Here is a 26,804-nt window from a genome sequence, read left to right as displayed (position 1 = left end):
ACAGAATTATGGGTGGTTTTTATTTCTCATTTGTGTTTCTGGATTTCCAAAATTTCACTTAGTGCACCTATAGTAGTCAGGCTACACATATCCCCCTGGAAATGCAGGACGGTCTCTGCCAAGGATGCCCCATCCTTTTAAGTTTTTTCAGCAGGACTGGATCCACAGAGTGTGTCAACACTTACTTAGTTTCATTCTCGTGTCGTTTACTCCAGACTGGTCCTTCTCAAGTTTTTTGTCCTTTGGAGAGAAAATAGTGGGAGCAAGAAAATCTTTTCTTTCCCTGTAGATGTCTGTTTTTCCCAGAACCTTTCATGTCACACCCACATCTAAATCTGAATCTGACGATCTCTTCGTGGTTGGCACTTGTGTACAATAAATACAGATTGATACTTTTTTTTTAAACAGTGTAGTGACAATGAAGCAATTTCCCAGGAGTGGACAAGTAACATTTCCTAAAAGTATTAAACACTTTCATATATCTGTGTATTTGCTGATTTTATTCTCTTCTTCTGAGATAACCTTATCTCAGTTATTCTAACAGTTCTTCCGGGATCTAACCTAAAAGTCATGTCTTCTTTACACTGTTCCTTAATGTCCATTCATCTACGCCACAGAGAACAGCTGTTGCCTTATCTGTGTTCTCAAGACACTCCCTGTTTACTGTGATTATAGCAATGATCACACTGAGTTTTCTATATTTTAATTCACGTGTCCATTTCCCCTGAGACTCTGGGTTCTTTGAGGCAGCGATCATGTTTGATTTCTCAGTTTTTGTTCCCTGAGAAGCAGACAGCAAGACAGGAGTAGACAGGAAAACGCTTGTTGGCAGAAAATGCCTGTGAAGAATCAAGAGGTTGAAAGCAAAGCAGGCAGGGAGGTGCAGCCAGAAGAAGGAACAAGGCTGAAGGTGGGATGAGAGGATGAGAAGAAGGAGGGGTGAGGTAGGGAGACCTACAGGGTGTAGCCCAGTGCTAAAAGATACTCAGCCTTTTTTTTAGAAAGAAAAGTCAATTGTAATTAACAAAACACTAGAACTAACAAAAAATCAGCAAATACACTAAAAAATACACACATATAGAACAGTATAAATGGGAAAAGCAGTGGCCCAAGACCACTCGGCATGGCTTGCCAGTGAATGGAAGGAAACACACACACACACACACACACACACACACACACACACGTGCATGCTGATGGGACCACAGAAACAAACAAAGGTAGTTTTCAACAGTACACCCAGTCTACAGCTAAAACAAATTCAGAATTATTATACAAAAAAAAAAAAAAAGAGGCTTCCTTTCTTTAATACAAAAGATCCCCATTTGGGAGTGTGTGTACTTTGGTTTTCTGTTGACTTATTTTAAGTATATTACTGTTCCTATAGAAATTTTCCTTTATCGAACAACTTTTTCCTTGTGTTTACCTTCATGTGTACTTCCCGCAACCAGGGGTTTCAGGTTGGCAGGCAGATGGGTGCCTTTATGAACAATTCAATGCAACAGTTTTAATAGGGATTTCCATGTGTAGGGGTGGGGATTCCCCCCAAACAAAAGTTGCCCATGAAAAGAATCACCCGATGGGGAGAAATGGGTTAGCACTGATACACATGTCCGTGTCCGCAGGTCCTACAGGCTGGGAGCAGCCGCTGTGGGAGGTGCACAGGGGATGCACTTGGGGCTATCAATCAAGATCCTGGGCCAGGATCTCGTGAAGGAAATCTGAGCAGCAGATTCAGGGGCTGTCCCATCTCTAAAGAAGGCTGTATGCCAAATCCTTCAAGACTGTCCTCATACTTTAAATCTCTGCCACTTACTCAGTTTGTAAGTTTACTTCATCTACCTGTGCCTCAGTCTTCTCACCTGTAAATGGTGATAATATAGACGGACTCAGAGAATTGTTGTGAGGACTGAAAAATAATAGCTACCGATTTAGCATGGTCCCTGGCACATAATAAATGTTACCTTTTATTAGTACCCAGTCCAGTGCCTGGTACATCATAGCTGCTCAATATTTTTTTAGAAGTGTGAACAGAGTTTAGTGAGAGTAGAAGGCAGAAGATTGATCTTTGCCTGCAGGATTTAATAACATGTTTTATAAAACAGATGATCTGTTGATCAATGAGCAGAAGTTTATCAAGCAAATAATAAAAGGGTGGGCTCATCAGGCAGAGGAAGTGGATGAAAAGGCACAGAGATATAAAATACATCTATGACTTCGGCAGAGTGAACAGAGAAGGAAGCTGGTCTCATACAAGTTGTGTTTGTGCAGTTAAACTCCTGAACTTTTTGAGCTATTCATTGATTATTATCATAAAGTGAACACACACAAAAGAAATTAAAGAATAGCCCCTCTTTAACAACATACACTCAGAGCACTGAGATCAATTTTTGTCAGTTCAGAATGAGGTATTTAATTTTATTAATATCATCCTTTAAAAGCTTCACACTCATTCAGTGCTAATATCTCTTTGATCGCCTGCATATTTAGAGACGGCTATATATGGTTCTTGACTCTCCGACTGAACTGACAAGGTTTTTATATGAATGCAACCATTTGGTTTGGGAAGCATTGCACACCATTTTGAATTTGAACTGATCAGTGGTCTTGCCTTGGTAGCCGAGACTGCAGATTTCAAGTCTGGACCCTGTGCTCCCACTCCGTGAAAGTCACCTAACTCCCTTGGGACCTTACTTCCTTCCCAGGATAAATACGGTCCTGGCAAGTTTTTGTTTATTTTTTTTTTGTCCCGACTGATCCAGGGTCTGCTGTGAGCCAGGTGCTCTGCTGGGGCCTTTTGTGTGCAGGATCTCATTTACTCCTCCCCGTAACCTTGGGCTGACCTCTGACATCCTTTCCTCTGCCCTGGGCTTCGGCCATTGGCTGTTCGAGGGCCCAGAGCAGCTGTTTTCTTATTTTAGTCATGCCGTCATCCTTTTTGGCTGGAAACAAAATGAATGAGCCGTGAGGTTTTCATGTTCCAAAATGGGCTTTGGAGAGTACAGATTTTCCTAAGCTTGGAAAAGCCAAAGGAGACACAATGCCTATTAAATCCCCCTCTGCTGGTGTTTGCCAACAGAGTGCAATGGACTTCTGACCTGGTGGTTGCCCAGACTCAGCCTGTGTCTGTGTCTTTGGTCTTTTTTCACAGTACTTTGCACGTGATGGGAACTAAAATTATGCTTTGTGGAGGAAAGTACTTTATCCATTTTTTGCTTTGCCAGTTTGTGATTCCTGTGATTGACTAAACCATCATTCATAGGTACTTGTTGGGGACACGTTACCATTTTATTTCTTAGGTTTAACGTATCTCCTCTTTATGGGTCTACTGAGATGGAACAAATGTCTGTGAAGTCTTAGATTCCTTATTTCTAAAATTAAGATAATGAGAATGACCACCCTCACCATCACACAATGTTGTAAGATTAAATGAGGCAACATACGTGAACGTGATTTAAAGTATATGAAGTATTATATAACTGTTATTATTATTGTGGTATATCTAAAATTAGGGTTTTTCTTTGATGTAACCTTTTTGGAAGAATAAACACTTATTCCATGAACAGAATATAACAAGGATTGTGTGCTTGTTTTTGTCTTTTTTTTTTTTTAAGCTTCTTTTTCTTCTTCTTCTTCCTCTTCTCTTTTCCCTTCCCAAATAATTCAGCTCTGAAGCTGTTAGCTGGGGGAGTACAAGGTAGGTGTCTACACTGGGAGGGGGTCATGCTGAGGGAGTCCAGAGAAAGGAGTTGGAGCCCACGCAGGGTGAGGAGGGTCCACACAGCAGGGAGTGACACTCAAGACAGGGGTCAGAGCCAGAGAGGAGTGAGGCAGAGTCCATGTGTGTGAGACAGAGGGACGGAGGGACTAGTCACATGGGGGACGATTGTCTTAGTCTGTTCAGGCTGCTGTAGCCAAATACCACAGACTGGGTGCCTTATGAACAGCAAACTTTTATTTCTCAGAGTTCTGGAGGTTGGGAAGTCCAAGGTCAAGTTGCCAGCACGGTCAACTCTTCCAGATTGAAGGAAACTAGTGAGAAGTGACAACTAAATGTCACGTGTGACTGTGAACTGGATCCTTTGGTTTAAAGAACAGTGTTTGAACCACTGGAGAAGCTTGAATGGGATTTAAGGATTAGATAGTAGTGATGTATCAGTGTTAATTTCCTGATTTTGATCGTTCTATTGTGGTTATGTAAGAGAATGTTCTTGTTTGTGGGAAATACATGTTCAGTATTTGTGGATGATGGGCATGCAGTCTGCCATTTATACACAAATGGTTCTGGAAAAATTATTCTCTTCACATTGGACTTGCAAATTTTCTGTAAATTTGGGGTTATTTCAAATTATATATATATATACACACATACATGTATTTATATATAATTATATAAAATTAACATTTAGTATATACTAAAATATATAATTTATATATAAACATGTATATATAATCCTCCTCTTTCTCCATTTTATTAAAGTCCTCACCAAACAGGTTATCTGTCAGCCTCCCCCTATAGCTAAGTAGTTATTCAAAATAAATTCTAATAAATTTTTTAAATCCGATTTTACAGTACTAGGATAATAATATAATTTTTATATTATAATTATATTATAATGTATAATTCATAAATTTAATAAATAGGAGGAATAGAACTCATTCATCTAGGTGATCCGTTAAGTAGCTATTCTATTCACAACTTTCCAAGTACAGCCACGCCCTCTCTGGTCTCTGCCTTTGCAGAAAATTACAGGCATTGCACCCCGAGAGCAGGCTCATACCAGTGCACAAGAGCCAATTGCTAAATTTTCAGCAACGCTGTGGTCCAGTTTTAAACCCAGCCATTGTGTAAAATTAAATTACATAAAATTTGAAAAAGTAAATCGATTATGCTAAAAAGAAAGGTAATGCTTAAAATTCATCGCATCCTATTTACTACGTTTTCCTATTACCCAGGCTCTTGAGGTAGTTTGTGAGTGTTGTACTCGCATGGTGGGAATACCTTGTATGGACTACCACTGCTTTTCCCATCTCCAGTTCAGTGACATCACTCTGGTAACTTGAAATTGACCCGTTGCTCCATTTCACTTGGCTAAGTCGTGCTTGGGGCTTGTAGGTGTAGCTCCCCCTCCTCCTGCTCAAGGTGGGAATAAACTGAGACGTAAGACAGGGGCCAACAGTTAGAGAACTGAAAAAAAATCTTTATTGTTCATCAGGGCTGAGTTGGAGGAGTTTAGCACAAGAACCAAAATGGATACACTAACTCTATCCTCCAGTCTAGGCCTTGGAACGTGAGGGAAAGTTAGTCCACAGAGTAGATATTAACACAGAACGGAGAGAGGAGAAAAAACACCCAGACCTTTTCCTTTATCTTTTTTCTTATTTCTCGCTCTCTTTTTTTCCCCTCTGAATCTAGAACAGAAGGATTCTATAGTATTGAAATAACCAAACTATAAGACTTCTTGCTTTAATTTCTTTTTTCTTTTCTCATTCGAATTTTTCTTTTGTAGGTGATTTTGCATCCAGAGTTCCTATCCTCCACCAGCCCCTTGTTACCCATGGATTATGAAGAGTTTGTCCGCGGTTGTCATCTTGGTGTATTTCCATCATACTATGAGCCCTGGGGTTATACTCCAGGTATGTGACATGTATAGACTGTGAAATGTTCTAAATTGTATTAGTATATTATTCTATGCATATGTATGTAATATTCAAAGTTGATATGTAATTTTTACCAGGGTTTTGGTTTTGTGGTTTGTTTTGAAAGTGATTTTGGTTGGATCTCTCTCAGGGATCAATTTTATGCTAGCTCCTGACCTAAGAATAAGGACATAATAAATCATCTTTTGGGTAAGTATACGAGATTGTGGTTGGCTTATTTTTGTGGATATCTGAATTATTGCTGCATTCCAAAGAAAAAGAATGTTTTATAAAGATTACATATTTTTAGTGAACTCCACCAGTCCCATTCATTACTACAAAGGAGACACGAACCGTAAGGAGGGTTAATATGAGAAACAATGGTCCCACAGAATTGTTTTCTAAAACAGGTCTATTCTATTTCAGAAGAATTCTTTTTTTTAGATTAATAGATACATTTAATTCTTAATTAGATAACCCATTCACATGGTTAAAGACAGAAATAGTATAAGAAGATGTACAGTGAAAAGTCATCTTCACACCCAAGTCTCTTGAAAAAGAGGTACATTAAAGATAAAATGCCAGTTCCATGGTAGGTATTATGCCCAATGACGTAGTTCCATTCTGACCCTCCATCTGCCGCCTTCCCCTAATGTAATTTTTTAACAGATGGTGGATTCTCAGACCCACTATCTGCTTTTCTTTTCTGGTGCCTACCAGCATGGTTGAGCAATCAACTTGTATCTGTACTGAAATGCCTAATTAAAAGGAAATCAGTACTTTAAATACATGCCAATGCAAAAAAGACAATGCTGGGTTTTTTCCGTCTTACTGGTGATCAGAGATTTTTCTCCTAGTGTAGATATAATTCCACTTATAATTGTTTATTAAAAAGGCTCAGAAAGCAATTTTTATTTATAATGAATACATTTTGCCTACTGCATCTCAAAGACATCGTTGCCCAAGTAATGGACAGCAGCCGTCAGGGTCAGAGAGGTCATAAGCTGAATTATAAAGAAGCAGATTTTTCTAATCTTTGCATTCTGACCCCAGAATTTAAGTATAGACTTTAAAATTCTGTATAAGTAGGATGCTATAACTTCTACAATAGGAGTGACATGAAAGCTCTGCACCTTTTGCCATGAGGTTCTATGCTGTTGCTACAGGTTCCACCAAAAATAATTTGCCAGCAGCTGTAGAAACATCAGAACTTTGAGGGGGAAAAGTGATAAAGAATTATCCCTTCTTGAAACATGACTTAGAAAAGTTGTTGCTCTAGCTCTTCCAGCTACCTCTCTTGTGGTTCTAAAAATTGTTCTAGTCACCAGCTCCACTTCGGTGAAGGCAATGTCTTCTTACCTATGAAATGTCCACGTAATGACCTTAAATTGTTTATCACAGAGTGTCTATCTTTTGAGACACATTTTTAAAATTCACTTGATGAACTTAAAACTTTGTTATTAACTCTTATTCCTCTTATTTCTACTAAGTAACATAATTTACTGTTGGAAGCATCGCAGAGAGAGAAGCACAAAACCAAAGCATGACTGACGCAGGGGATGTGGGAAGTGATGTGTATTGAGTGAAGAGAATGTTATAGATCTTTCAGTGGACTTTCTACCAGAATATCATTTTATAGCACAAAGTTAAACTTAACTCAAAATGATAGAGGAAATATATCTAGTGTGTTCTGATAAAAACAGAGAAGGTGTTATAAAAGATAAATAGATGGAAAAAGGAGTGTGAGAAATATGTATTCTGTAGTGAATGAGTCATTCTCTGTTTCAAATTAACCAAAGGAAGTTGGCCACTCCTTACCTAACCTGTCGTTCCAGAAACAGCAAAACTTTTGGTGGTGTGAGTTTGGCATTAGCATATTAGATAACTCTAATTTTTTAGGATAATTGTTTTATGTGGTACTAACTCTCACTCCAGGAGTATTTACTAGAATCTGTGTTTCGTGTTTTGAGGAAACCCAATGAAGATAAGCACTTATTGCGTTAAACTTAGTCAATGAACATGGGTCCCTGGCATTTGATTATATGTGTGTTACTGAGTATTTAATAAAACTAAGGATTTGTGGGGGAGGGTATAGCTCAGTGATAGAGTGCATGTTTAGCATGCATGAGGTCCTGGGTTCAATCCCCAGTACCTCTATTAAAATAAATAAATAAATAAACCTAATTACCTCCTCCACAACAACAAAAATAATTAAATTAAAAAAAAATTAGTATCTGTGAAGTTCCATAGAATTATAGGCAAGATTTTTCTGGGGAGGAGTCCCAGAGCTTTCATCAGATTCTCAAATGGGTCAGTAATCCCCGTCCCACCTTCCTCTCCTCCCTAGATTCAGAAACCACTGCTCTCTAGAGCTAAACCAAGAGGAAATATTTGCAGAACAGGAGTCCATGGGTAATGAGGAAATCTCCATTTTTTTCCACCCATCCTCACTAGCCAACCAAGAGTAATTCCATAATCAAATATGAATTACAAATTCAAACATTCCTGGGAGTGGTTTCAAATCCAAACATTCTTAAGAGTGGTAACATTTCTTAAGACGTATCTGCTATTTTCTGAAAAAAAAAAAAAAAAAAACGTTTTAACCAAAAGGTGACAGAGGACTGAAAGGAACCATGGGTTCACTTAGCACCTAAGAAAGTGGAAGGGATTTGTGACAAGGGAGATGCATATGAGGTGGGACCTGGTCCTGTCCATAAACTTGCCGGACACTTAGAGACCCAAGCTTAGAACAAAGCAAAATGAAAGCCAGCTGGGATGGGAGAGGCAGGGTCGAGCAGCCATTCCCAGCAAGAGCTCTGCAGCTGGGTGCTGGCTTCAAATCCCAGGGCTACCACGTCCCTGGCTTTGTGAAGCCGGGCAAGCCATTTACCACTCTGTGCCTCAGTGTCTTCATCCATAGGATGGGGACAAGGATAGCCTTGTTGCGTGGGGTTGTGAGAAGATGAAATCAGCCCATGCATGTAAAGAGCACCTTAGTACTGGGCTGGCACAGACTAAACGTTGCTACTACTGGGTGGGCTGGGGCTTTTCTCCTCTGCCTGAGAGGAAGTGGGAGCTGGTCTGAAGCCACGCCTTTGTCTGTTTCCCCTGGCAGCCGAATGCACTGTGATGGGTATCCCCAGCGTGACCACCAACCTCTCCGGCTTTGGCTGTTTCATGCAGGAGCACGTGGCTGATCCTGCTGCATATGGTGAGCTTTTTTGTCATTAACCCCGCCCAGGAAGAAGTGAGATCTCTAACCAAACGTAGCACAGGTCTTTACAGAGCAAACTCGGAAACTATCCCGATGATTAAACTAACGTTTATACTTCCCATTTAATTAAAAGTAGATTTCATCCTATGGTCCAGAGAAAAGATAAAAATGATATTTAATATTAAATATGTTGCCCAAAAGACAAACTACAAAAAGAGTGCTAAATCTGGACAAACCTTGCCCTTTTACCTTTTTGTTTTTCTGTACTGGTTTGGCCCTCCACTACCTAGAAGTAATATTACAATAACCATGGCTTTAGAGTACGTGTATTGGTCAGCATAATTATTTTATATGTTCCGTGCCAAGTTAGCAAAATTCACATAAATTGTTTAAGATGGCAGAAGAATTTGCATATCACATTTATAAGTCCGTGTTGACTGGTCGCAAGAAAAGTTAGAATGGGCTGGATCCTCTGACTACACATTGCCAATTCCTCAGTCTTTTTTTCTTTTTCCTTTTTTAATTGAAGTATAGTTGATTTACAATGCTGTGTTAGTTTCTGGTGTACAGCATAGTGATTCGGTTATACATTTTTTTTCATATACTTTTTCAGTATAGGTTATTACAATCTTTTAAATATAGTTCCCTGTGCTAAACAGTAGGACCTTGTTGTTTATCTATTTTATATATAGCAGTTAATATCTGCAGATTCTCTGGTCTTTTAGAGTTGTGTTGCACTGTCATCTTTCCTTGGATCATGGCCATGGTCCTCAGCTGTGGCTGCATAGTGGGAACACTGTGGAACCTATAATCCACTGACACCCAGGTCTCACCTGGGAGATGCTGGTTAGTGAGCAGCCCCCAGGAGCATCACTGATCCGGGATATCTTTAAGCTGCCAGATCTCCTTTGGCAAGAACCACTTTGTTGGCTGTGTGTTGGTGACCGTTGTGAACTATTAGAAGGAAGTCACGGCAGAAATACAGCCTTGGAAGGGAAAAGATAAATCCGAGGCAACAGGGGATTCAGGGAGTGGAAAGGCAGTGGTTTAGGATGGACCCTCAGGATCGGGAGAAGCAATCCCCTCTGGTTAGTTCGGCCTTGACCTTGCTCTGGCTTTTGTGCCCCTCAGGTATTTACATTGTTGACAGGAGGTTCAGCTCTCTGGATGATTCTTGCAATCAGCTGACCAAGTTTCTCTATGGATTTTGCAAACAGTCACGCCGCCAGAGGATTATTCAGAGGAACCGAACCGAGAGGCTCTCGGACCTTCTGGATTGGAGATACTTAGGCAGAGTAAGCAAGTTCATGATCCACACAGAGTACCCCTGTAAAAACCCCGCCGGACTGTCAAGGAATTGACTCAAGTCGTAATCTGTTAAGTCACTTCTGTATCAGAATTCTTAAGATCTCAGGGATGTTTTCATGGACTTCATATGAGTACTTTTTAACTTGATATGAGTTTGCAAAGTCCAAACCCCAATTCTTCGTAATTAGTTTGAGCCCATAGCAGCCAGTTCTTCAGGATCTCACCATGATCTTATTCATTATTCTATGGCCAGTACTTAACTGGATGCATTACAGGTATTGTTTCAAGAAGAGGAGGAAAACATCAAGAGGAAAGTCTCTATTTTATTTCACTCTAAGAGATAATTGACCATATTCCTCAACTACAGTGGGGAGTGAGAATAGTATTGTTCCTCAAAATGACAGGTACAGGGGCTGGGGGAGTGTATAGCTCAGTGGTAGAGTGTGTGCTCAGCATGCACAAGGTCCTGGGTTCGATCCCCAGCACCTCCATCAAAATCAAATAAATAAACCTAATTACCTTCCCTCCCCCCAAAATGAAAATAAATGGAAAGATAGATAAATAAATTAATTAAAAGAGGTTTTCTAAAGTGGAAGAAAAAAACACATACAGGAAATACCTCCCTTCAATCGTGCAATATGTTTGTAAATACTCAGATGTTCGTGTAGTTAGGCTCTGGATGATTTAATAGAAGCTAAATTGACTTTGCCTTCACATAATGCATCTGCTTAGATACTGCTCAGCTCTGGGTGACGGATGCAGACATCAGCTGAGTGTCTACACACACAAATGCCAGTAGCGATGCCCATACCACTCTGGGAGATTAATTTCACTGTCTTCATTTCATCATGAAAGCAGGGTCACAAGTCATGCTTCTTACCTAAGGTCTGAGGCAGGATTTAAACCCAGTCTGTGTAATTATTCAGGCCTCATCTTCTCTCCAGGCCGCACTGCTTCTCTGTCGAATGAAACCAGTGTTTTCAGTCACCTTAGCACTCAGCTCAGCGTTCACTAAGCTTTCCCCCTCCAATTTTTGGTACTATTTCTTTACTTATTTACTGAAAAACAATAAAACTCTAAGTGGTCACACGTTTTCTGATTCTTAAATTTAGGATGAAGAGAATCTGCCACTTTGAAAAATATGTATTTTTGTAACTGGGAGAATAAGATTTTATATACTAACTTGGTTACCGAGATATATCGAGTCGTTTTTAACCTGTGGATTGGTTTTCTGTCATAGTATTACCAGCATGCCAGGCACCTGACATTAAGCAGAGCTTTTCCAGATAAATTCCACATGGAACCCACATCACCACCCACGGTAAATAGTTTAAAGTATTGTTTATTGTTTTCAAAGCTATTTTTTTTTTTAATGTATGGGGAAGTCTTAACAATGCCTTTGGTTTGGGAGTGGCTGAGTTCACAAACGGTTGTGCGTGTTCCTCGTGCTGCAGCGAAGTAAATGGAGAAACTGACAAAGCACACGAACGCAAAGTGCTCAGTTCAGAGGTGACTTATGCCTAGAGGGAGCGGTCAGCTAATTCCAGCCATCGGAGAAGCTCTTTCATTCAAAGCTCTCCCTGCCTTAGTGCCGGAAACCTCTCTTAGACATCCATTCTTTTGAGAGCTGTTGAAAAATAAAGTGGCCTGTTTTAATCTGAAGTGAATCTGCTCTCCACGGAAAGGCTTAAATAGAGGGTGATGATTTGGCAAGAGCAGGAGACAGACAATTCAAGCACCACAGGAGGAACTGGACCAGACGACTGTGTTCTATTCAGCAATGCCCACCAGGGAGTCTTCCTCTAAAGTTCACTTAGGCATTTATATAGGATACTTATAATGTAGGCTACTTACAACATTCACTTAAGAGGATATAAGAGAGAAAACACAGCTTGAAGTAGGGGAGTAGCAGGCACTTCTCTTCGATGCAATTAGTCCTGACAGCAGTCTACACAGCAGTGCAAGAACGGAACTTCTCTACCCGCTACCCACCAGATGAAAACCTAGGTGCAAAAGATGAAACCCATACCACTGAGTACGAGATCCATTTTAGCTTAGTGGTTCTGCACCCCACAGGAGCCAATACCTCATGTAAATCTTCAGGGACAAGCTTCTAGGCTCTCCACAAGCAACATGTGCAATTAGCAAATTCAAGGATTTCCAAAAGCTACAGATCTTCATGAAGTGTTTATAGATCCTCCAAACTCAGTTGTAATTTTCCAATCAGGAGTCACTTCTACCATAAACAATTTTGCCTAATCCCCTATATTCTGCCTCTATCAGATGTCTGGGGAACAGATCTAGAATGTTAACCCAAAGTGAAATCTGTTCAACCAGACAATGAAAGTGTTTTGTGAATCCCTCAGTATACAAATTCCAAGTCCCGCATCCATGATTCTATCAGAATGAACCTCTTGGTTTATTTAGAGACGGTCCCTGCCTTTGATGATAATTCAGCTTTATTCATGCATTTATTTAGCAAGTTCGGCTAAGTACGGAGCTCCTACTCTGAGGCAGATCCTAAGTGCAGGATTCAGCATTCTTTTTTGTGTCGCTTTCGGGTAAAACAGCCGAACCTTGAAGTGATGGTCCATGTAGTGACAGAATGATGCCTAAAAATAGTTGAAGTACAGAGTGGCAAGTGCTGTAACCACTTTATGCCTTTGTCTTCCGGATCAATGGAGCATAGGCACATCTAGAAAGCAGGGACCATGTTTTTCATCTTTGTTTCCTCAGTGACATCATGATGCCTGACCCATAGGTGATACTTTAGTATGTGTTTGTCAAATGCGTTATCTCGGTGAATCTTAGGTAGATGGGCAATGTGACTAAAAGCTAGTGACATTTGCTTGCTAACTAAGAGGACCTGTTGGAATTTCAAGGTCAATGAAGTAGCCTGGCTTCCAGGATTCTTTCTAGTGGTGGCTGTCCATGGAGTATCCAAGGTGCCCACATTCTGTAATTAGAGCAAATCTGAAAGGTGACATAGAGATGGATAATATCAGCAGTGCATCGTGGCAGTTGATATGAAAGCCTCTGGGGTGATCACAGCCCTGGAACGCATCTTTGCTTTACCACTTACGTGCTGTGTGAACTTGGGCAGGTCATTTGGCCCCTTGAACTCTCAATTTTCTTCTGTAAATGGGAAGAACAAATTGATTGGAGATTAAATACAATCATCTATATATAGCGCCTGGCACATTTTCAGTATTCAATAAAAGAAGGCTATTTTATTCCATGAATCTCTCTTGAACGGACCATGAAAAAAATCCAACTATGTTGTTTATTATGATGCACATGCAATGTGTTCACGCTGTTGAAAAGTCAAGACATTGTTATAATGTTTTGTGTCTTATTTTTGTCTTTGGCAGACAGAAGGGTTTAAATACCCCAGGCCTTCCTCGGTCCCACCTTCTCCTTCGGGGTCCCAGGTCTCCAGTCCTCAGAGCAGTGATGGGGAGGATGAGCATGAGGATGACAGATACGATGAGGAAGAGGAGGCGGAAAGGGATCGGTTAAATATCAAGTCCCCTTTTACGCTGGGTCGTGTTCCTCACAGAAAGAAGAAGCTGCACGGCGAATACAAGAACTGAATTCCACTCTTGTTGAACAGATTCGTTTAATGAGAACACAGCAAGAAGGATTAAAGAAAAGAAAGTGCCACCCATTTCACTCTCTTCTAAGTATTACAGTGGGATCTATTCTCTGCCTAAAGAGTGGAGGAGACGAGGTGAATGGCCATTTTGTAATTTATAATAAAATACAAATTATTTTTCCCCAACTCCTTTTCCCCCAGTAAATTTAAGCACGAGGAAGGGTGTTAATTAGAGGAAGACTGTAAGTATTTTTTTAAGTGGTTATTTTAAGTAAGAAGAATTTTCATTTCCTAATGTTTATTTTTAAATTAGCATCACCACAATCCTTTGCTTAGTGCTTCTACAGCTGCTATGCCTGCTGAACAAGTCTGCCATTTCCCCGCGAAAGGATCCTGATCTTCACCATCAATGTGCACTGCCTATGTATAAGTTGATCTTTAGTGATTATTTTTATTTTTCACATGAGTCAGAATCACGAGTTTATATCTAGCTTGGCAGACAGTCAAACTCCATAAGACGATAGCTCCCTTAAATTCAGATTTTGATGCATATTAATTCATATGTACAAGGTCACTTCTCAGATTAATGATGGGAAGATGTCACCATCTGTACTATACCACCTGTACGATCTTTCTGTTGTTTAAATGAAAGGGCTTTCTGAAAACTGGATCAATCTTCCAACTTTTAAATCCTAATGAATAAATATATCAATATTTAAGGCTTTAACTCTCATTGATAATGTCTCATTTAAAATTCTTTTAGAAGTTTCAATAAGATAACATGTACAAAACACCTACAGGATAGTGCCTTACAAAGGGTAACATCTAAAATCAATAAAAACCATTAAAAAATTAGCAAAAAGACAACATAGAGTCTACTTAATTATAAGGACAGTGTCTCTAACACATTCATAATGTGCTTAGAGACATGGTTGAATGAGTGTAGTTAAACATATTTGTGTTTTAAATGTAATTAAATCTAAATTAGCAAAAACAAAAACCCAAACTAACACACATTCACGCTCGGATTGTTTTTTCCACAACTGAGGATTGACATATTTAGTTCACAGTGAATATCTTGGTTGGCATATCAATTGGCCTAGGTTTGTAGAGGGTCTAAGACCGTTTTGGTCTTCTCAGTGAGGGACTGCTGATAGCAGCAAGGGAAGAAGAACAATGAGGGTGTGTCAGATGGTTCAAGTCTGACAGAAAACTACCCCAGCCCTCCTGTCGCCCCATTGTCAGGGAAAAGTAGAAGAATGGTGGATACAAATAACAAATCAGGAAGGACAACTCATGAGTTTACAACCGGCTTCCATTTTACAGGTTTAGGAAGAAGGAACATAAATTGCCTCAAGCCGAATCCCTGAAAAATGCCCTATAGATATCAATTAACTCAGCGTCTGCAGAGCAGTTTGGAAAGTTGTGCAGAGGAGGTCAGAAAAAAGATGAAATAGATCTGTATTATGATACAAATACTCATTTGCTGAAGTGCCATTAAGATCTCATGATAAAATGAGTTTCACTCTGGTAATAACCATGAAAATATACCCCTAGTGAAGTGGCACAATGTGTGTATTCAAGGAATACTCTTGACTGCTTAATTGGTTGATCCGCTGTTACTGAAAGTACCAAAGGTACAGGACACGTATTCTGGGAATAGACACAATATATTTAAATAGCCTATACATACAAGCCTGTGTTAGATGAGTTAATAATTCTCAATAAACTGGACATACACACTGGCTAGAAAATCCACTTTAAAATCAAATCATAATGAATGACAGGCACCTATTACAATGCCACATAGATTTTTTTTTAATGCTAGAACATTATTTTTTGGCAGAGATCAATGTTACATTAACTTGAGCATAGTTATTATGCAATATATTATTGAATATAATTATTCAATGGTGAAAAGAAATACAGACAAATCTTATAAGTAGGGTTTTGATTACTTAACACGGTAAAATTGTAATTCCAAGTTACAGAAACATTCACATAACGATATTCTTTAGCTACTGACTAATAGCTATATACTGATGACAGTAAGAATTAACAATATTTTCCACTTATGACATTTATCGATAACAACTTTCAACTCATTAGGTCAAAAGTAATTAACATGATGGTCATACTGTAATTCCAAATAAATATACTATGATGCTTGCTGTAGGTATATGGGTATATGTATTTTTGGGGGGGGGTTTATGTATTTTATTTTTCAGATAGTACTGAAACCTAGTTGACTTTTTTTTAAATGAATAAATTTGAATAAATTAGGCATATTACCATATGCACCTACGTTATTCAGGGTGACTTCATGTAGCGCTTTTATGTCAAAGGAAGCTTAGCATTCTAGTCAATTATAATAAACAGTCTTCAAGCCTCTTTAGCCATGGAAAGTGGGTTACCTCTGAAAAGCTGATCTGTTTCTTTCGTACAATGCACCCAAGCGTAGAGTGTGTCTCTATCTGCTTATTTCCCAGTAACGTTTAGATCCACATTTCTAAACTGAATTCAGGGAGCTCCACAGAGAGCGCAAAGTGGGGGGCTTCTGGCTACAGAACCTTCCACTGGCTCCAGCCTCACCAATGGTCCCCTTTCTCAGCAATCACATCCCTGGAGGTAAAAAAAAAAAAAAAGAGGCAAAAGCAGTGGGGATTCACTGCCAAGTGACAAGACAATGCAAATGGGTAACAATGAAAACACCAACAACTAAGAATTATTAGTTCAAGGTGGGTATTTGTTGTAACAGAAAGAACCCTCCTCTAAAGAGCCTTCGATCTTATAATTATAGATGAGCTGAAATATTTGAGAGTAAGACACAAAGTGATCTAACCAGGACCTGACGCAATGGAAGAGGGTGACAATGTTCTCACTAAGAACTAGACATCACTTTAGCTTCTGGAAGACTAATACTGGCCGGGTGTGTTCCTAAGATCACAAATGAAGTCAAAGGAGTCCAAGGGCTTTATTCCCATGGTTCATGCTTCCAACGAGAATAGAACTATAATTGAACGTAATCTGATATATTTTCACCACTTTAGCAGACTGTCTTCTAGGAATCTGGTTTGATCAAAGTTTTCTTCTCCAGCTGTAAGAAAAAAAAATTGCATGAAATAAACCCTGATCCTATGTTTTACAAGAAGAAAAGATAAGATGACGGGAACCTCAGGAAATAAACATTTAGCCCCTAAATTATGCCAACTCGTGCACTCTGCTACTGAAAATGAAAAAAAAAAAAAAAAAAAAAAAAAGGATTTTGAGTGATTTTGCTTCAAAATTTCCCCCGTCAGCTTGGAATACATCATGGAATACATCTGACATCTGAATTTCCACAGTGAATGAAACTATAACATGGTGTGTTTGGTAGCAATCTGAAAAGGTCACATACCTTGCTCTAAATATGCCTCATGTCTAAAATACCCACCAGTACAACCATTCACTTGCATCAAGGTACTCTTTCTATATTTCCTGTTAAAATGCATTGTAATTGGGAAAGATGACATTTGCACAAATTCTCTTATTAGCTGAGCTAGAGGTCTGGGGCAGATGTAAGACAAAAAAGAAGTGAAACTTGTTGACTGGACCAGATGGGGCTGCACAATTTTACAGCAGGAGGGGTAGTCCCTCAGCAAATAGTTATCCCATGCCATCTGTTCTTCCTCCCAGTAGCTCAGAGATGACAGCAGTTTCCTGGGACCAAAAAAAAAAAATGGGTCGAAGGGCTGAAATCAATGATGGGAAAGAGAAAGGAAGTCACGGGAAGCAAAATGCTGCTCCTAATTTTCTCTAAAGTCATCTCCAGAGAAAACCACTTTCCCCCAGTTAGTTACAGTATAATTTGAGTGTGTGAGTTATATTATAACCTGAATCGCTAGCACATTTTGAAACACGGCAGATAATCGGCTGCTCTATTTAAAGGGAAGGTGGGGGAGGTGGTGGGAATAGCTCAGTGGTAGGTCCTGGGTTCAATCCCCAGTACCTCCATTAAATAAATAAATAAATAAATAAATAAATAAATAAATAAATAAATAAATAAATAAATAAATAAATAAATAACATTAAAAAAATTAAGAGGGGAAAAAAAGCTCAACAAGTAAGGAATCATCCCTGTATCTCCTCCACTAAACTAACATTCCATAAAATAAGTCCAAATAACATCAGAATAAAAATGCTGAAGGTGACTAGTGATTATTATATCATATGAGAATTCAAATCTTTTCCATCAATTTAGGCTAATATAATTTTGTTTCCTCATTTCATCATCAGAGGCAGGCCACTTTGGAAACTTCAATAATTTAAAATTTATGTTTATTTTCCAAAAATGACTTGAAGTGGGGACCTATAGTCACATCTTTCCGTAAAGTTTCTAATAAAGATCCCGTTCTTCTTTAAAATTAGCTCTCCCTTCTCCGTTCCAGCTCCCATCCATTTCTAGCTCTGCACATCTTCCCAGCAATCAAATGTAAGACGCCACCATCAACCCATCTCCACCAGTGCTGTTTTCCCAGTGACTTCAAAAATCGGCAAAAGTGCCAGCGTTGAGTTTAGAAAAGATCACCTTGGCTGCAGCATCTTCTACCCATGATTCAACTATTTCTCACCTGTTCCTTGCAAAGGATCTGAGAGCCATGCCAGCTAACATCCACTTTCTCTTAACTCTGCAGTTAATTTTCTTTTCCAAAATTCCTTCTAAACAAGGTTTCAGAATGAGCATGGCAGCAGCAAATCGTACCGCTGGGCAGGGGCTGAGGGACAGACTTGCAGATCATGATTTAGTGATCATGATTCAATGACCCCCCCCCCCACCGACCCAACACAATCTTCCTTGTCCTTGGATTTTGTACTCTTACGTAGCACTCTGCTATGTTTGATGCTTCTAATCACTCCTTTTTTGAAACTTCCCATCATCGACTTCTGGGATACTCCACAATTCCAGTTCTCCTCTTATGTTTCTGCTTGCCCCTTTTAAGGTACCTTTACTGATATGATTTCCCCCTTTCCCTTGATCTCTGGTTACTCTCCAAGGCAAATCCTCAATTACCTGCCCTTCTCTCACTGCATCTGCGGCCTGGGAGAGATTTCCATTTTCCCTTTCAGCCTTTATTAACCAGCTCTGAATTTCCCGTTGTTCCCAAACCTGACATCATCAGAGTCATGTGAGGAAACTTCTTCAGGATCTAACTTCTGGGGCCTCAGTCAAGCAGTATGGAATCAGAATCTCTGGGCCAAAGACCAAGAAATGTGTATTTTCAGCAAGTTTTCCAGTTAACTCTGATGGAACCAGTCCGCATATGGAGAGCACAGAACCAGTGACGTATACACCTTTATCCACTGGAATGTCTCTGGTACCTCCAACTGAACCTTTGTGATATCCATAGAAATTTTCATTCTCTATCAGTGTCACCATTTTATTTTTTGACAGGTTTTTTGACAGTTGTTGTTTCGTGTGTGTGTGTGTGTATCATGATTTTAAACTCTCACCCACAATAATTTAAAAATGTACTTTGGGGTGGGGGAGGACATAGTTCAGTGATCAAGTGCATGCTTAGTATGCACGAGGTCCTGGGTTCCGTCCCCAGTACTTCCATTAAAAAATAATACTAAAAAAAATTTTAAATGTGCTTGACTCTGGATTCTGTTTTATACTTTTAGCAAATAGTTACCCCATGCCATCTCTTCTTCCTCCCAGCATGCCTCAGAGCTGAGCCTCCGTTCCTCCTGACTACCTGGATCTCATCGCTTCCCTCCTGAGTCACTTCCTTCATCTCTCACTGACTTCCCTCTCCAGCCTTTCCTCTTCAGCACAATCCGTCTGACCAGTGGCATGGTGTGACTGAAAGAGGTAGATTCCCCCAGCCTTGAGTTAAACTCCCCACATCCCTTCTGACTGTTGGCGTGACCACAGGAAAGCGTATACACCTCAGGAAGGCTGTTCTCTGAGTGATAATGATCAGCGCGACTATCTGACACACAGTGGATGGTCCCGTGGTGTAGCTATTGTCACTGCTTTTGTTCTTACTCCATATGCAAAGACCGGATTCATCATCCTTCATCCTGTCGTCTCTTGCGTAAAACTCCACAGACCATCTTACTGACTCTCATATAGAGAATAAGTTACCTCCCCTTCTCCATCCTTGCCTAGTATGTACCTGCTAGGTGACAGTGGCATGTGACTCCATCTTTCTGTGCCTCTATTTCCTCATCTGTAAACTATGGATGGTAACGGCGCTTACTTCCTAGGATGACTCTGGGAGGTAATCTATTTAATATGGATCAATAAATGTCTTAACTCATATCAAGTGCTTAGAACAGTGCCTGACCCACTGCATTCTAGTAAACCCTCAGTACTTATCACCTAGAGGTAGTAAGAATAGTAGCTGAAGTCTCAGAATGTGAGAGTTGTAGTCATGGCTCTAGCACGCTCTGCTGCTCCACTGACTGTTCACCCCCGAGTGAAACATGGTTGCTTCTCAGCAATTTCACGTGGTTCAGACTTTAGTAGTGAGTAATTGGATTTGTGATTATTTAAACCTCTTTTGTCCTCTATGAAATAACAAAGGTGGACTTGGAGTGTTTTCAGTTCTAGAGTTCTAAGAGAAATCAAGGCTACAATGGGCTCTGGACTGTGGAATTAATATGAAATCCCCCAGCCTCATCAAGGAAATGTTTTGACATTCTCAGGCAGGACTCACTTTAATGAGAAATATCCTGCCCTTTAAATAATAAACATCTCTGAATTTCTGGGGCGGGGGGAGCACCTCGTAATTATTCCTAAAAATCTGAAAAAAAATAAAAGCAACTTTGTTGTGCTCAATGCAGAATCCCCAGAGCACTCAGAGCTTCTCTGTCCTGCAGCTGAAAGAGGTCACTATACTCGTACCTTCTTGCGGTTTCTGCAAGAAAGCCCACAGCACAGCTCCTGCCTCTGGAAAAGTCAGTAGCTGCGGATTTGGGCTTCGTCTTTCTGGAGAAACAAAAATATACATGATTCTGTTAACATTTAAATATTCATCTCGATGAATCCTGTTCCAGTATCTACAGTCCTGGAGAAACCTCTGTGAAATAGCTTTTCCATCCCTTCATGAAGGGCTCCTTACACAGAAGGATTTTTATGAATTGAAACATTGCACACTCCCCTTGGACACTGCTTACAATTGCTTATGTTGTGTACTGCAGGGAATGGAAGAGAATTTAAACTACATACAGTACAGAATTTCTTGAAAGCAAGGAGGATTAAGATACAGAGCCCAAGAAAAACTTCCCCCTCAGAGCTTACAGTGGGGTGTCTGGGAGGAAAGGTTTAAATGGGGTCCTGCTTGGAGCCTGGACTATTTCCTCTCTTGTTCCTTCCCAAGCAGTTTGAGATGCTGGTCTACATCCTGGCCACATGTAAGGCAGTTATTTGACTGAAGGAGTATCAGCAACATATTCAAAACTATTTCAAATCTAAGTGGACAGAAAATAAAACGTCCTGATTCAACACAAACCATGACTTTTAATTGGGGAGCAACTGAAGTGGCGAAACAAACCTTACCCTCATACTGTAAATGAGGTTAATTCCGCGGCAGGCTTGGAGAAGGTAAACAAAAATGTGATAAGCACCTACTATGTGCCCAACATAGTGTCTGGCGTTTTTCAAAATGAGTGGACTTTGCCTTTTTACCATTTTGATCTCTAATGTTTATCAAAATGAATGGTATTTTTTTAAGCCAATGGCGTGGAAAGGTTTATCATGAAAAAGAACAGTTCTTGGTTCCATTCTTAAGCCCCCTCCCCCCCTTAACTATCTCTGGTTTTGAACCTTTTGATGGCTTTTTTTCAGTAATATGATAGGGGCGCTTGAAGTTTTTAGGCAAGTCACTATTTTGGTGATGATGATGACGATAGTAACACTGACAAAAACAGCAGTGTTTAAGAGAAATCTTGTTAAGACCCTGCCTTAAAGAGGAGACATTTCTAGGGGCGGGCGCACAGCTCTCACCCCTCCCGACCCGGGAGCGGAGCCCCGGCCGCGCCCGGCCGCGGAGAGCTCCCCGGGGACCCCCGCGCACCCGGCTGAGCATCGGCGAGCGAGCTGAGCTCGGGGAGCCGCCCCGGCCCCCCCGCCCCGGTCCCCGCCGCCCGGGCCCCACCGGCGCCAGCCGGGCAGGCGGGGCCGGCTCCCCCCGGGGCGGCCCGCGAGCCCCCCTCCCCGTCGCCGGGCCGCGCCCCCAGGCTCCCGCGCGGGCACTCACCGGGTGGCGGCCGGTCGGAGAGGTCCTTCCTCCGGCTGTGGTCGGAGATGAAGCGGCGCCCCTCTGCCAAGGCGAGACACGGGCTCAGCGCCCACCCGGCCCGGCCGATCGTGGGTCCCCGGGCCGGGAGCCGGCGGGGCTGCCGGGGTTCGGATGGGGGAAGAGGCGCCCCGCGCCCCCGGGCGGCCCAGTGCGCTCTAGGGGCGGAGGCCTCTGTTCCCAGTCGCGCCAATGTGTCCCCAGGGACCCCAGTGTCTTCCTTTGCGCAAGTGCCTCCAACCCTCCGGTTTAGAGCGGAGGATTTCTAATAATCACAGTCTCCCCCTCCACCCTTCCCGCGCCACCGCTTCCGCCCCCATCCTCTGCTGTCTTTGTCCCTTGGTTAACTGCGACCAGGAGCAAACGCGATAAAATTCTCTCCCCACAGCTTTCCTGTCTATCCCACGGGTTCACGCATCCCCAAGGATCGCCCTTTAACTGCTGTCGGAACTGCCAAGTATTTGCAACATACGTGCGCCCTTCAGGTACAGCATAGCTTGAGGGGTCCAGTTCCTTCTCTCAAAGAATCTCTACAACCAGGGGAGAAGAGCGAAGCAGTTAGTAACACGTTGCTGCCCAGACTTCTACTGGGGGAAAAAGGGGGGAGAGGGGGGAGAAAGGGAAGAAAAAAAGGGCAGGGAAGGAAGAACGGTGAAGAAAGAAGGAAAGAGAAAAGAAGGAAGGAAAGAGGGGGGGAAGGTAGGAAGAGAGGGAGGAAAGAGAGGGAGGGAGGAAGGAAGGAAGAAAGGAAAGAAGGAAGGAAGAAAGGAAAGAAGGAAGGAAGGAAAGAAAAAGAAAGAAAGAAAGAAAAAGAAAGAAAGAAAGAAAGAAAGAAAGAAAGAAAGAAAGAAAGAAAGAAAGAAAGAAAGAAAGAAAGAAAGAAAGAAAGAAAGAAAGAAAGAGAGAAAGAAAAAAAAAAGAGAGAGAGAGAAGGAAGGAAGGAAAACAGTGGGTACACAGCACATTCACGAGCCCCCGTCTTTGCATTTGATTGCATTTGCAAATACCTGCGGAGCACTGCTGGAATTTCCCATGAAAGAAAACACCAGGGAAAGAGCCAAGGTTATTACCACCAGATTTCTGAATCCCTACAGGAAAAAATGGCAGAAAGTCATTTATTTCTGTGCCTACGGGAGCTTCCAATCCCTTCTTCGAGGCCTGGACAATTACAAGCCCCTTCCTTTTTGCTATGTTCTGTTTTAGCACTCAGTGTGTGGGGAAGAAGGGAGTTCCCCAGTTTATCTTCTAGTTAATCCACAGAGCTCTTTTTCTTTAAAAAAAATTATTTAGATATACGTTATTTTCATTATTTAACTCAAATGAGGAATTGGGTGAATAAGTGAATCTTTTTCTTAGTAAAATCAAGTGATTCTGATATTTTTAAAAGCATAATGTTTAAGCATCCTTGAGCCTCTAAAACACTTACTAAACATAAAAGTGGTAGAAATCAATTCAGCTTTTCATAAAATAGCTTAAAAAAAATCTCAAGTAAATAAAACCTTTACTTACCTTCATGTTCTGCTCCTTTCCAGAAACTGCAACAAGTATTACTTTACCTGTGAGTTTTCTAATCTTGTTCCGAGGGTGGGGCTTTTAAATCTCAGTGTCAGGGACCCCTCCTGATCTTCCATTGAGTTAGAGTCCACAGGGACTTCATGTCAGTCTTCAAGATTGAAAGGATCTGATGATGCCTCCTGGGAGATTCAGCTGCAGGAAGCAGAGGAATGATTGATGAGTGGACACTGTTTACGGACCACATCATCCAGGAGATATTCTGCATATGTCTGCAACATAACCTTTACTTTTCCTACTAGCTTCCCAAGGCATCACCATCATCACCATCATCATCATCATTATTAAAGCAAATTGTTAATAACTCCAGGCAGAGTCAAAAGTAAATGGACAAAGTAAGAAAACTTGTCTTAGGTAACTAGCTATTGAACTATCACTATTGAACTATCACTGATGACTAAAGAAGAATCATTTGGGTAAAAATGAAAAGATTAAGGAATCACAGTGGAATTTGACATCAGTCATTCACTTAATTATCCGCTCAGTTATTTAACAATATTTATTGAATGCTTACTGTGTATTAGACATTCTTCCTTTTAGTTCATAGGACACAGCCATGTATTAAAAAGACAGATTTCTGCTTTGATCATGCCTGTCTTCTAGTTGGGAGAGAAATACTTCAAACTGGTAAATAAGGTAAGTACAGAATTTTTACTTGCTTTATAAAGGAAACGTAAGCAAAATGATGTGATAAGGTATGTGGTAGGCTGTTTTAGGGGAGGTAAAAATCCAGGGGGTCTGGTAGGATAAGGTAGAGTTAGACTTGGGATAAAGTGGGATGGGAATGAATATTGCATGCATTCCAGGCAGAGGAAAAAAATAGCAAAATCTTAGGATGGCAAAGAGCTTGACTCTTTGGCTTGCTGGAGGAACAGGAAGAAGACCAGTGGAGTCAAAGTTGTGTGGGTGACAGGGGACAGTGCTGTGAATTGAGGTTGGAGAGGAAAAAAATGGGCCAGTTCATATGGGAATTTGGTTATAAGCAAAAGATGATGATGGCTTTGACTAGGGGAGTGCTTGCAGAAAATGGAGAGCTGTAATGAATTTGGAATGTGTGTTGGACGTAGAAAATATGGACTTGTGGATAAATGAGATACAAGAATTTGAGAAAAATAAATCAAGGATGATTCTTAGACTTTTGGTTTAAATAGCAGGTGCATGATGAAACCATTTTTTGAAATTGGAGAGACTTCATAAGGAACCAAATAAGAAAAGGAAATTAAGAGTTGTCTTTGAATGTATTAAAATTAAAATATATATTACACAACCAAGTAGAAGTGCGAAGAAGACATTTAAAGATGCAACACTCTGTAGAGCTCAGCAATGGGGTCACCTATGGATTTCTTCTAAGGGCAGGAATGATTGGTTTTAAGAATTTTGAGAATTCTAAGAATTTTAAAGTGGGGGGAAAAATTGGAGATTGAAAGAACACTTAGGGAGATAATGGAGTTAAAGAGAGGAAAAAGATCGAGCATGAACAGAGAATGAGACAGAAGGAACGCCAGCAAAGGAAGTGGAGGTGAAAGAAGGGAAAAAAGGGAGAAATTCCAGGGGACCATGAGGCCATGGGAGCCAGGAGATCATCCAAAGACACTGAAAGGTCAAATTGATGAGAGCTAAGAAGTGTGCATCTGATTTGGGAATATGATGGTTTTTGAGGACTGAAGCTAGATTGGAATGGGTTGAATAGGATATGAGGAAATAAAGACAAGCGTGGACAACCTTTAAAAAAAAATTTCACTAAAAAGGGGAAAGGAAAAATAAACTTAAAAAAAAAGATCAGATATATGAGTGTGGTAGAGATGTATTACTCTTTTCAGCCTTTCAGTGACATCTGAATTCTTTTATTTTTAGGGAATTTCTAAAATTCCCTAAATGATAAATTATGATTCTTGGTGGGAGACAGTCTTCCTTCTATTGTAGAAGCTGAAAATGCCAGATGCTCTTCCCCAGCCTCCCTATTAGGTCAAGTGTGGGCACATGACTTAGGCTTCACCAATCAGATGTACACGCTTCCTGGAGCTATGATGGAAGGAAGTGGGGATCAGGATAAACATTTTCTGGCACAGCAGTGGGTGTAGTAAGTTTCAGTTTGTGGGGGGCAATACTACAATGCTAGTGACAGATTCTAACATCCAGTGTTAGGGGGATGGTGAGACCACAAGCAGTGTCCTTTAAATAAAGTCCTCTTTTGCTTAAACCAGCCAAGTTTGTTGGTTTCTCTTGATGACAGCTAAGAAACCATTTGCAGAACATGTAAGCTGATGGGGACGGTCAGTAGAGAAGGAGAAACTGATGCTGTGGAAGAGAACTGCAAAAGGGAACTTGTAGAAGGCAAGAGGAATAGGACCTAACTATGTGAATATTCAGTTGAAATAGTTATATACACAGGGAGATACTGAACAAGGACCCAAGTAGCCACTGTATGCTAAGGTACCATGGATAAGAGAGATGTTCTCCTGAATGTTAGAGCAGCGCTCCGCAGGTCTTAATGTGATTTTGAATCACCTGGGAATCTTGTTAAAAATGCACATTCTGATTCAGTGTAGCTGGGGTGGAGCCTGAGCTTCTGCATCTGTAACAAACTCCCAGGTGATGCTGCTGGATGCTATTCCACTGATCCTCGGACATTTTGAGTAGTGAAGCTTAGAGGATATAAAGAGTGGTAAAAACGAAGCATAGAGTCTGCATGACTGGGAGGATGGCTAGCAATAGAAATGTCAGGGAGTATGGAGAGAAAACAGAGGAATTTGGTTTGGAAGTGAATTTTGAGGGGTGGTCCTATCTATCTGCAAATACTTGTCTAAGAGAGACTGGGGTTTGGGCGCCTGATATTTGGACTTGACGATCATGTACAGACAAGAAAATTCAGATTTGGTTAGTAAATGAGAATGAAATATAGAAAGTAGTTTGTAGGTAGAAACTTGAGGAATATTTACACCTTTTAAAGAAAAACTGAAGCCAGAAGGAGCCAGAACCATTAATGTAGTGTTGGCCACTGTTTTACACCGAGAAGAAAATGATAAAAACTAAAGACTGAAATGTTACCACCATATATAGAGAAAATCTTAATATTCCTTTAAATATTGTTTTAGGATTTTAGAATTCAATTTCAAAGGATTATAGCAACTTCTAAAAGAGAGCAATAAAAGATTACATGTGTTTTTTATTTTAAATGAACTCTTAAGTGAAA

The 26,804-nt window shown here is 40.6% G+C and overlaps 2 protein-coding genes across 2 annotated transcripts in view; one reads left to right on the top strand and one right to left on the bottom strand.

Moving 5' to 3' along the window:
* GYS2 (glycogen synthase 2) overlaps positions 1–14,484 on the top strand; it is a 39,590-nt gene extending 25,106 nt beyond the window's left edge. Inside the window, exons 12-16 of the mRNA XM_010988829.3 lie at positions 5,511–5,637; positions 8,756–8,851; positions 9,986–10,149; positions 11,403–11,483; positions 13,534–14,484. Of these exons, the coding sequence (XP_010987131.2) occupies positions 5,511–5,637; positions 8,756–8,851; positions 9,986–10,149; positions 11,403–11,483; positions 13,534–13,755 (690 nt within the window). The 3' untranslated portion in view covers positions 13,756–14,484. The remainder of the gene's footprint in view (positions 1–5,510; positions 5,638–8,755; positions 8,852–9,985; positions 10,150–11,402; positions 11,484–13,533) is intronic.
* Positions 14,485–15,568: 1,084 nt separating this feature from the next.
* On the bottom strand, positions 15,569–23,325 carry SPX (spexin hormone). The gene is made up of 5 exons (XM_031444005.2): positions 23,047–23,325; positions 22,512–22,569; positions 22,001–22,063; positions 20,647–20,730; positions 15,569–16,854 (listed from the first exon to the last, which is right to left on the bottom strand). The coding sequence occupies exons 1-5, from the start codon at positions 23,071–23,073 to the stop codon at positions 16,796–16,798; spliced, it is 291 nt and encodes a 96-aa protein (XP_031299865.2). The 5' UTR covers positions 23,074–23,325; the 3' UTR covers positions 15,569–16,795.
* Between the last annotated feature and the right edge of the window lie 3,479 nt (positions 23,326–26,804).

Source organism: Camelus dromedarius, chromosome 25, assembly GCF_036321535.1.
Source record: "Camelus dromedarius isolate mCamDro1 chromosome 25, mCamDro1.pat, whole genome shotgun sequence".
NCBI lineage: Eukaryota > Metazoa > Chordata > Mammalia > Artiodactyla > Camelidae > Camelus > Camelus dromedarius.
This window is presented reverse-complemented; position numbering and strand designations above follow the sequence as displayed.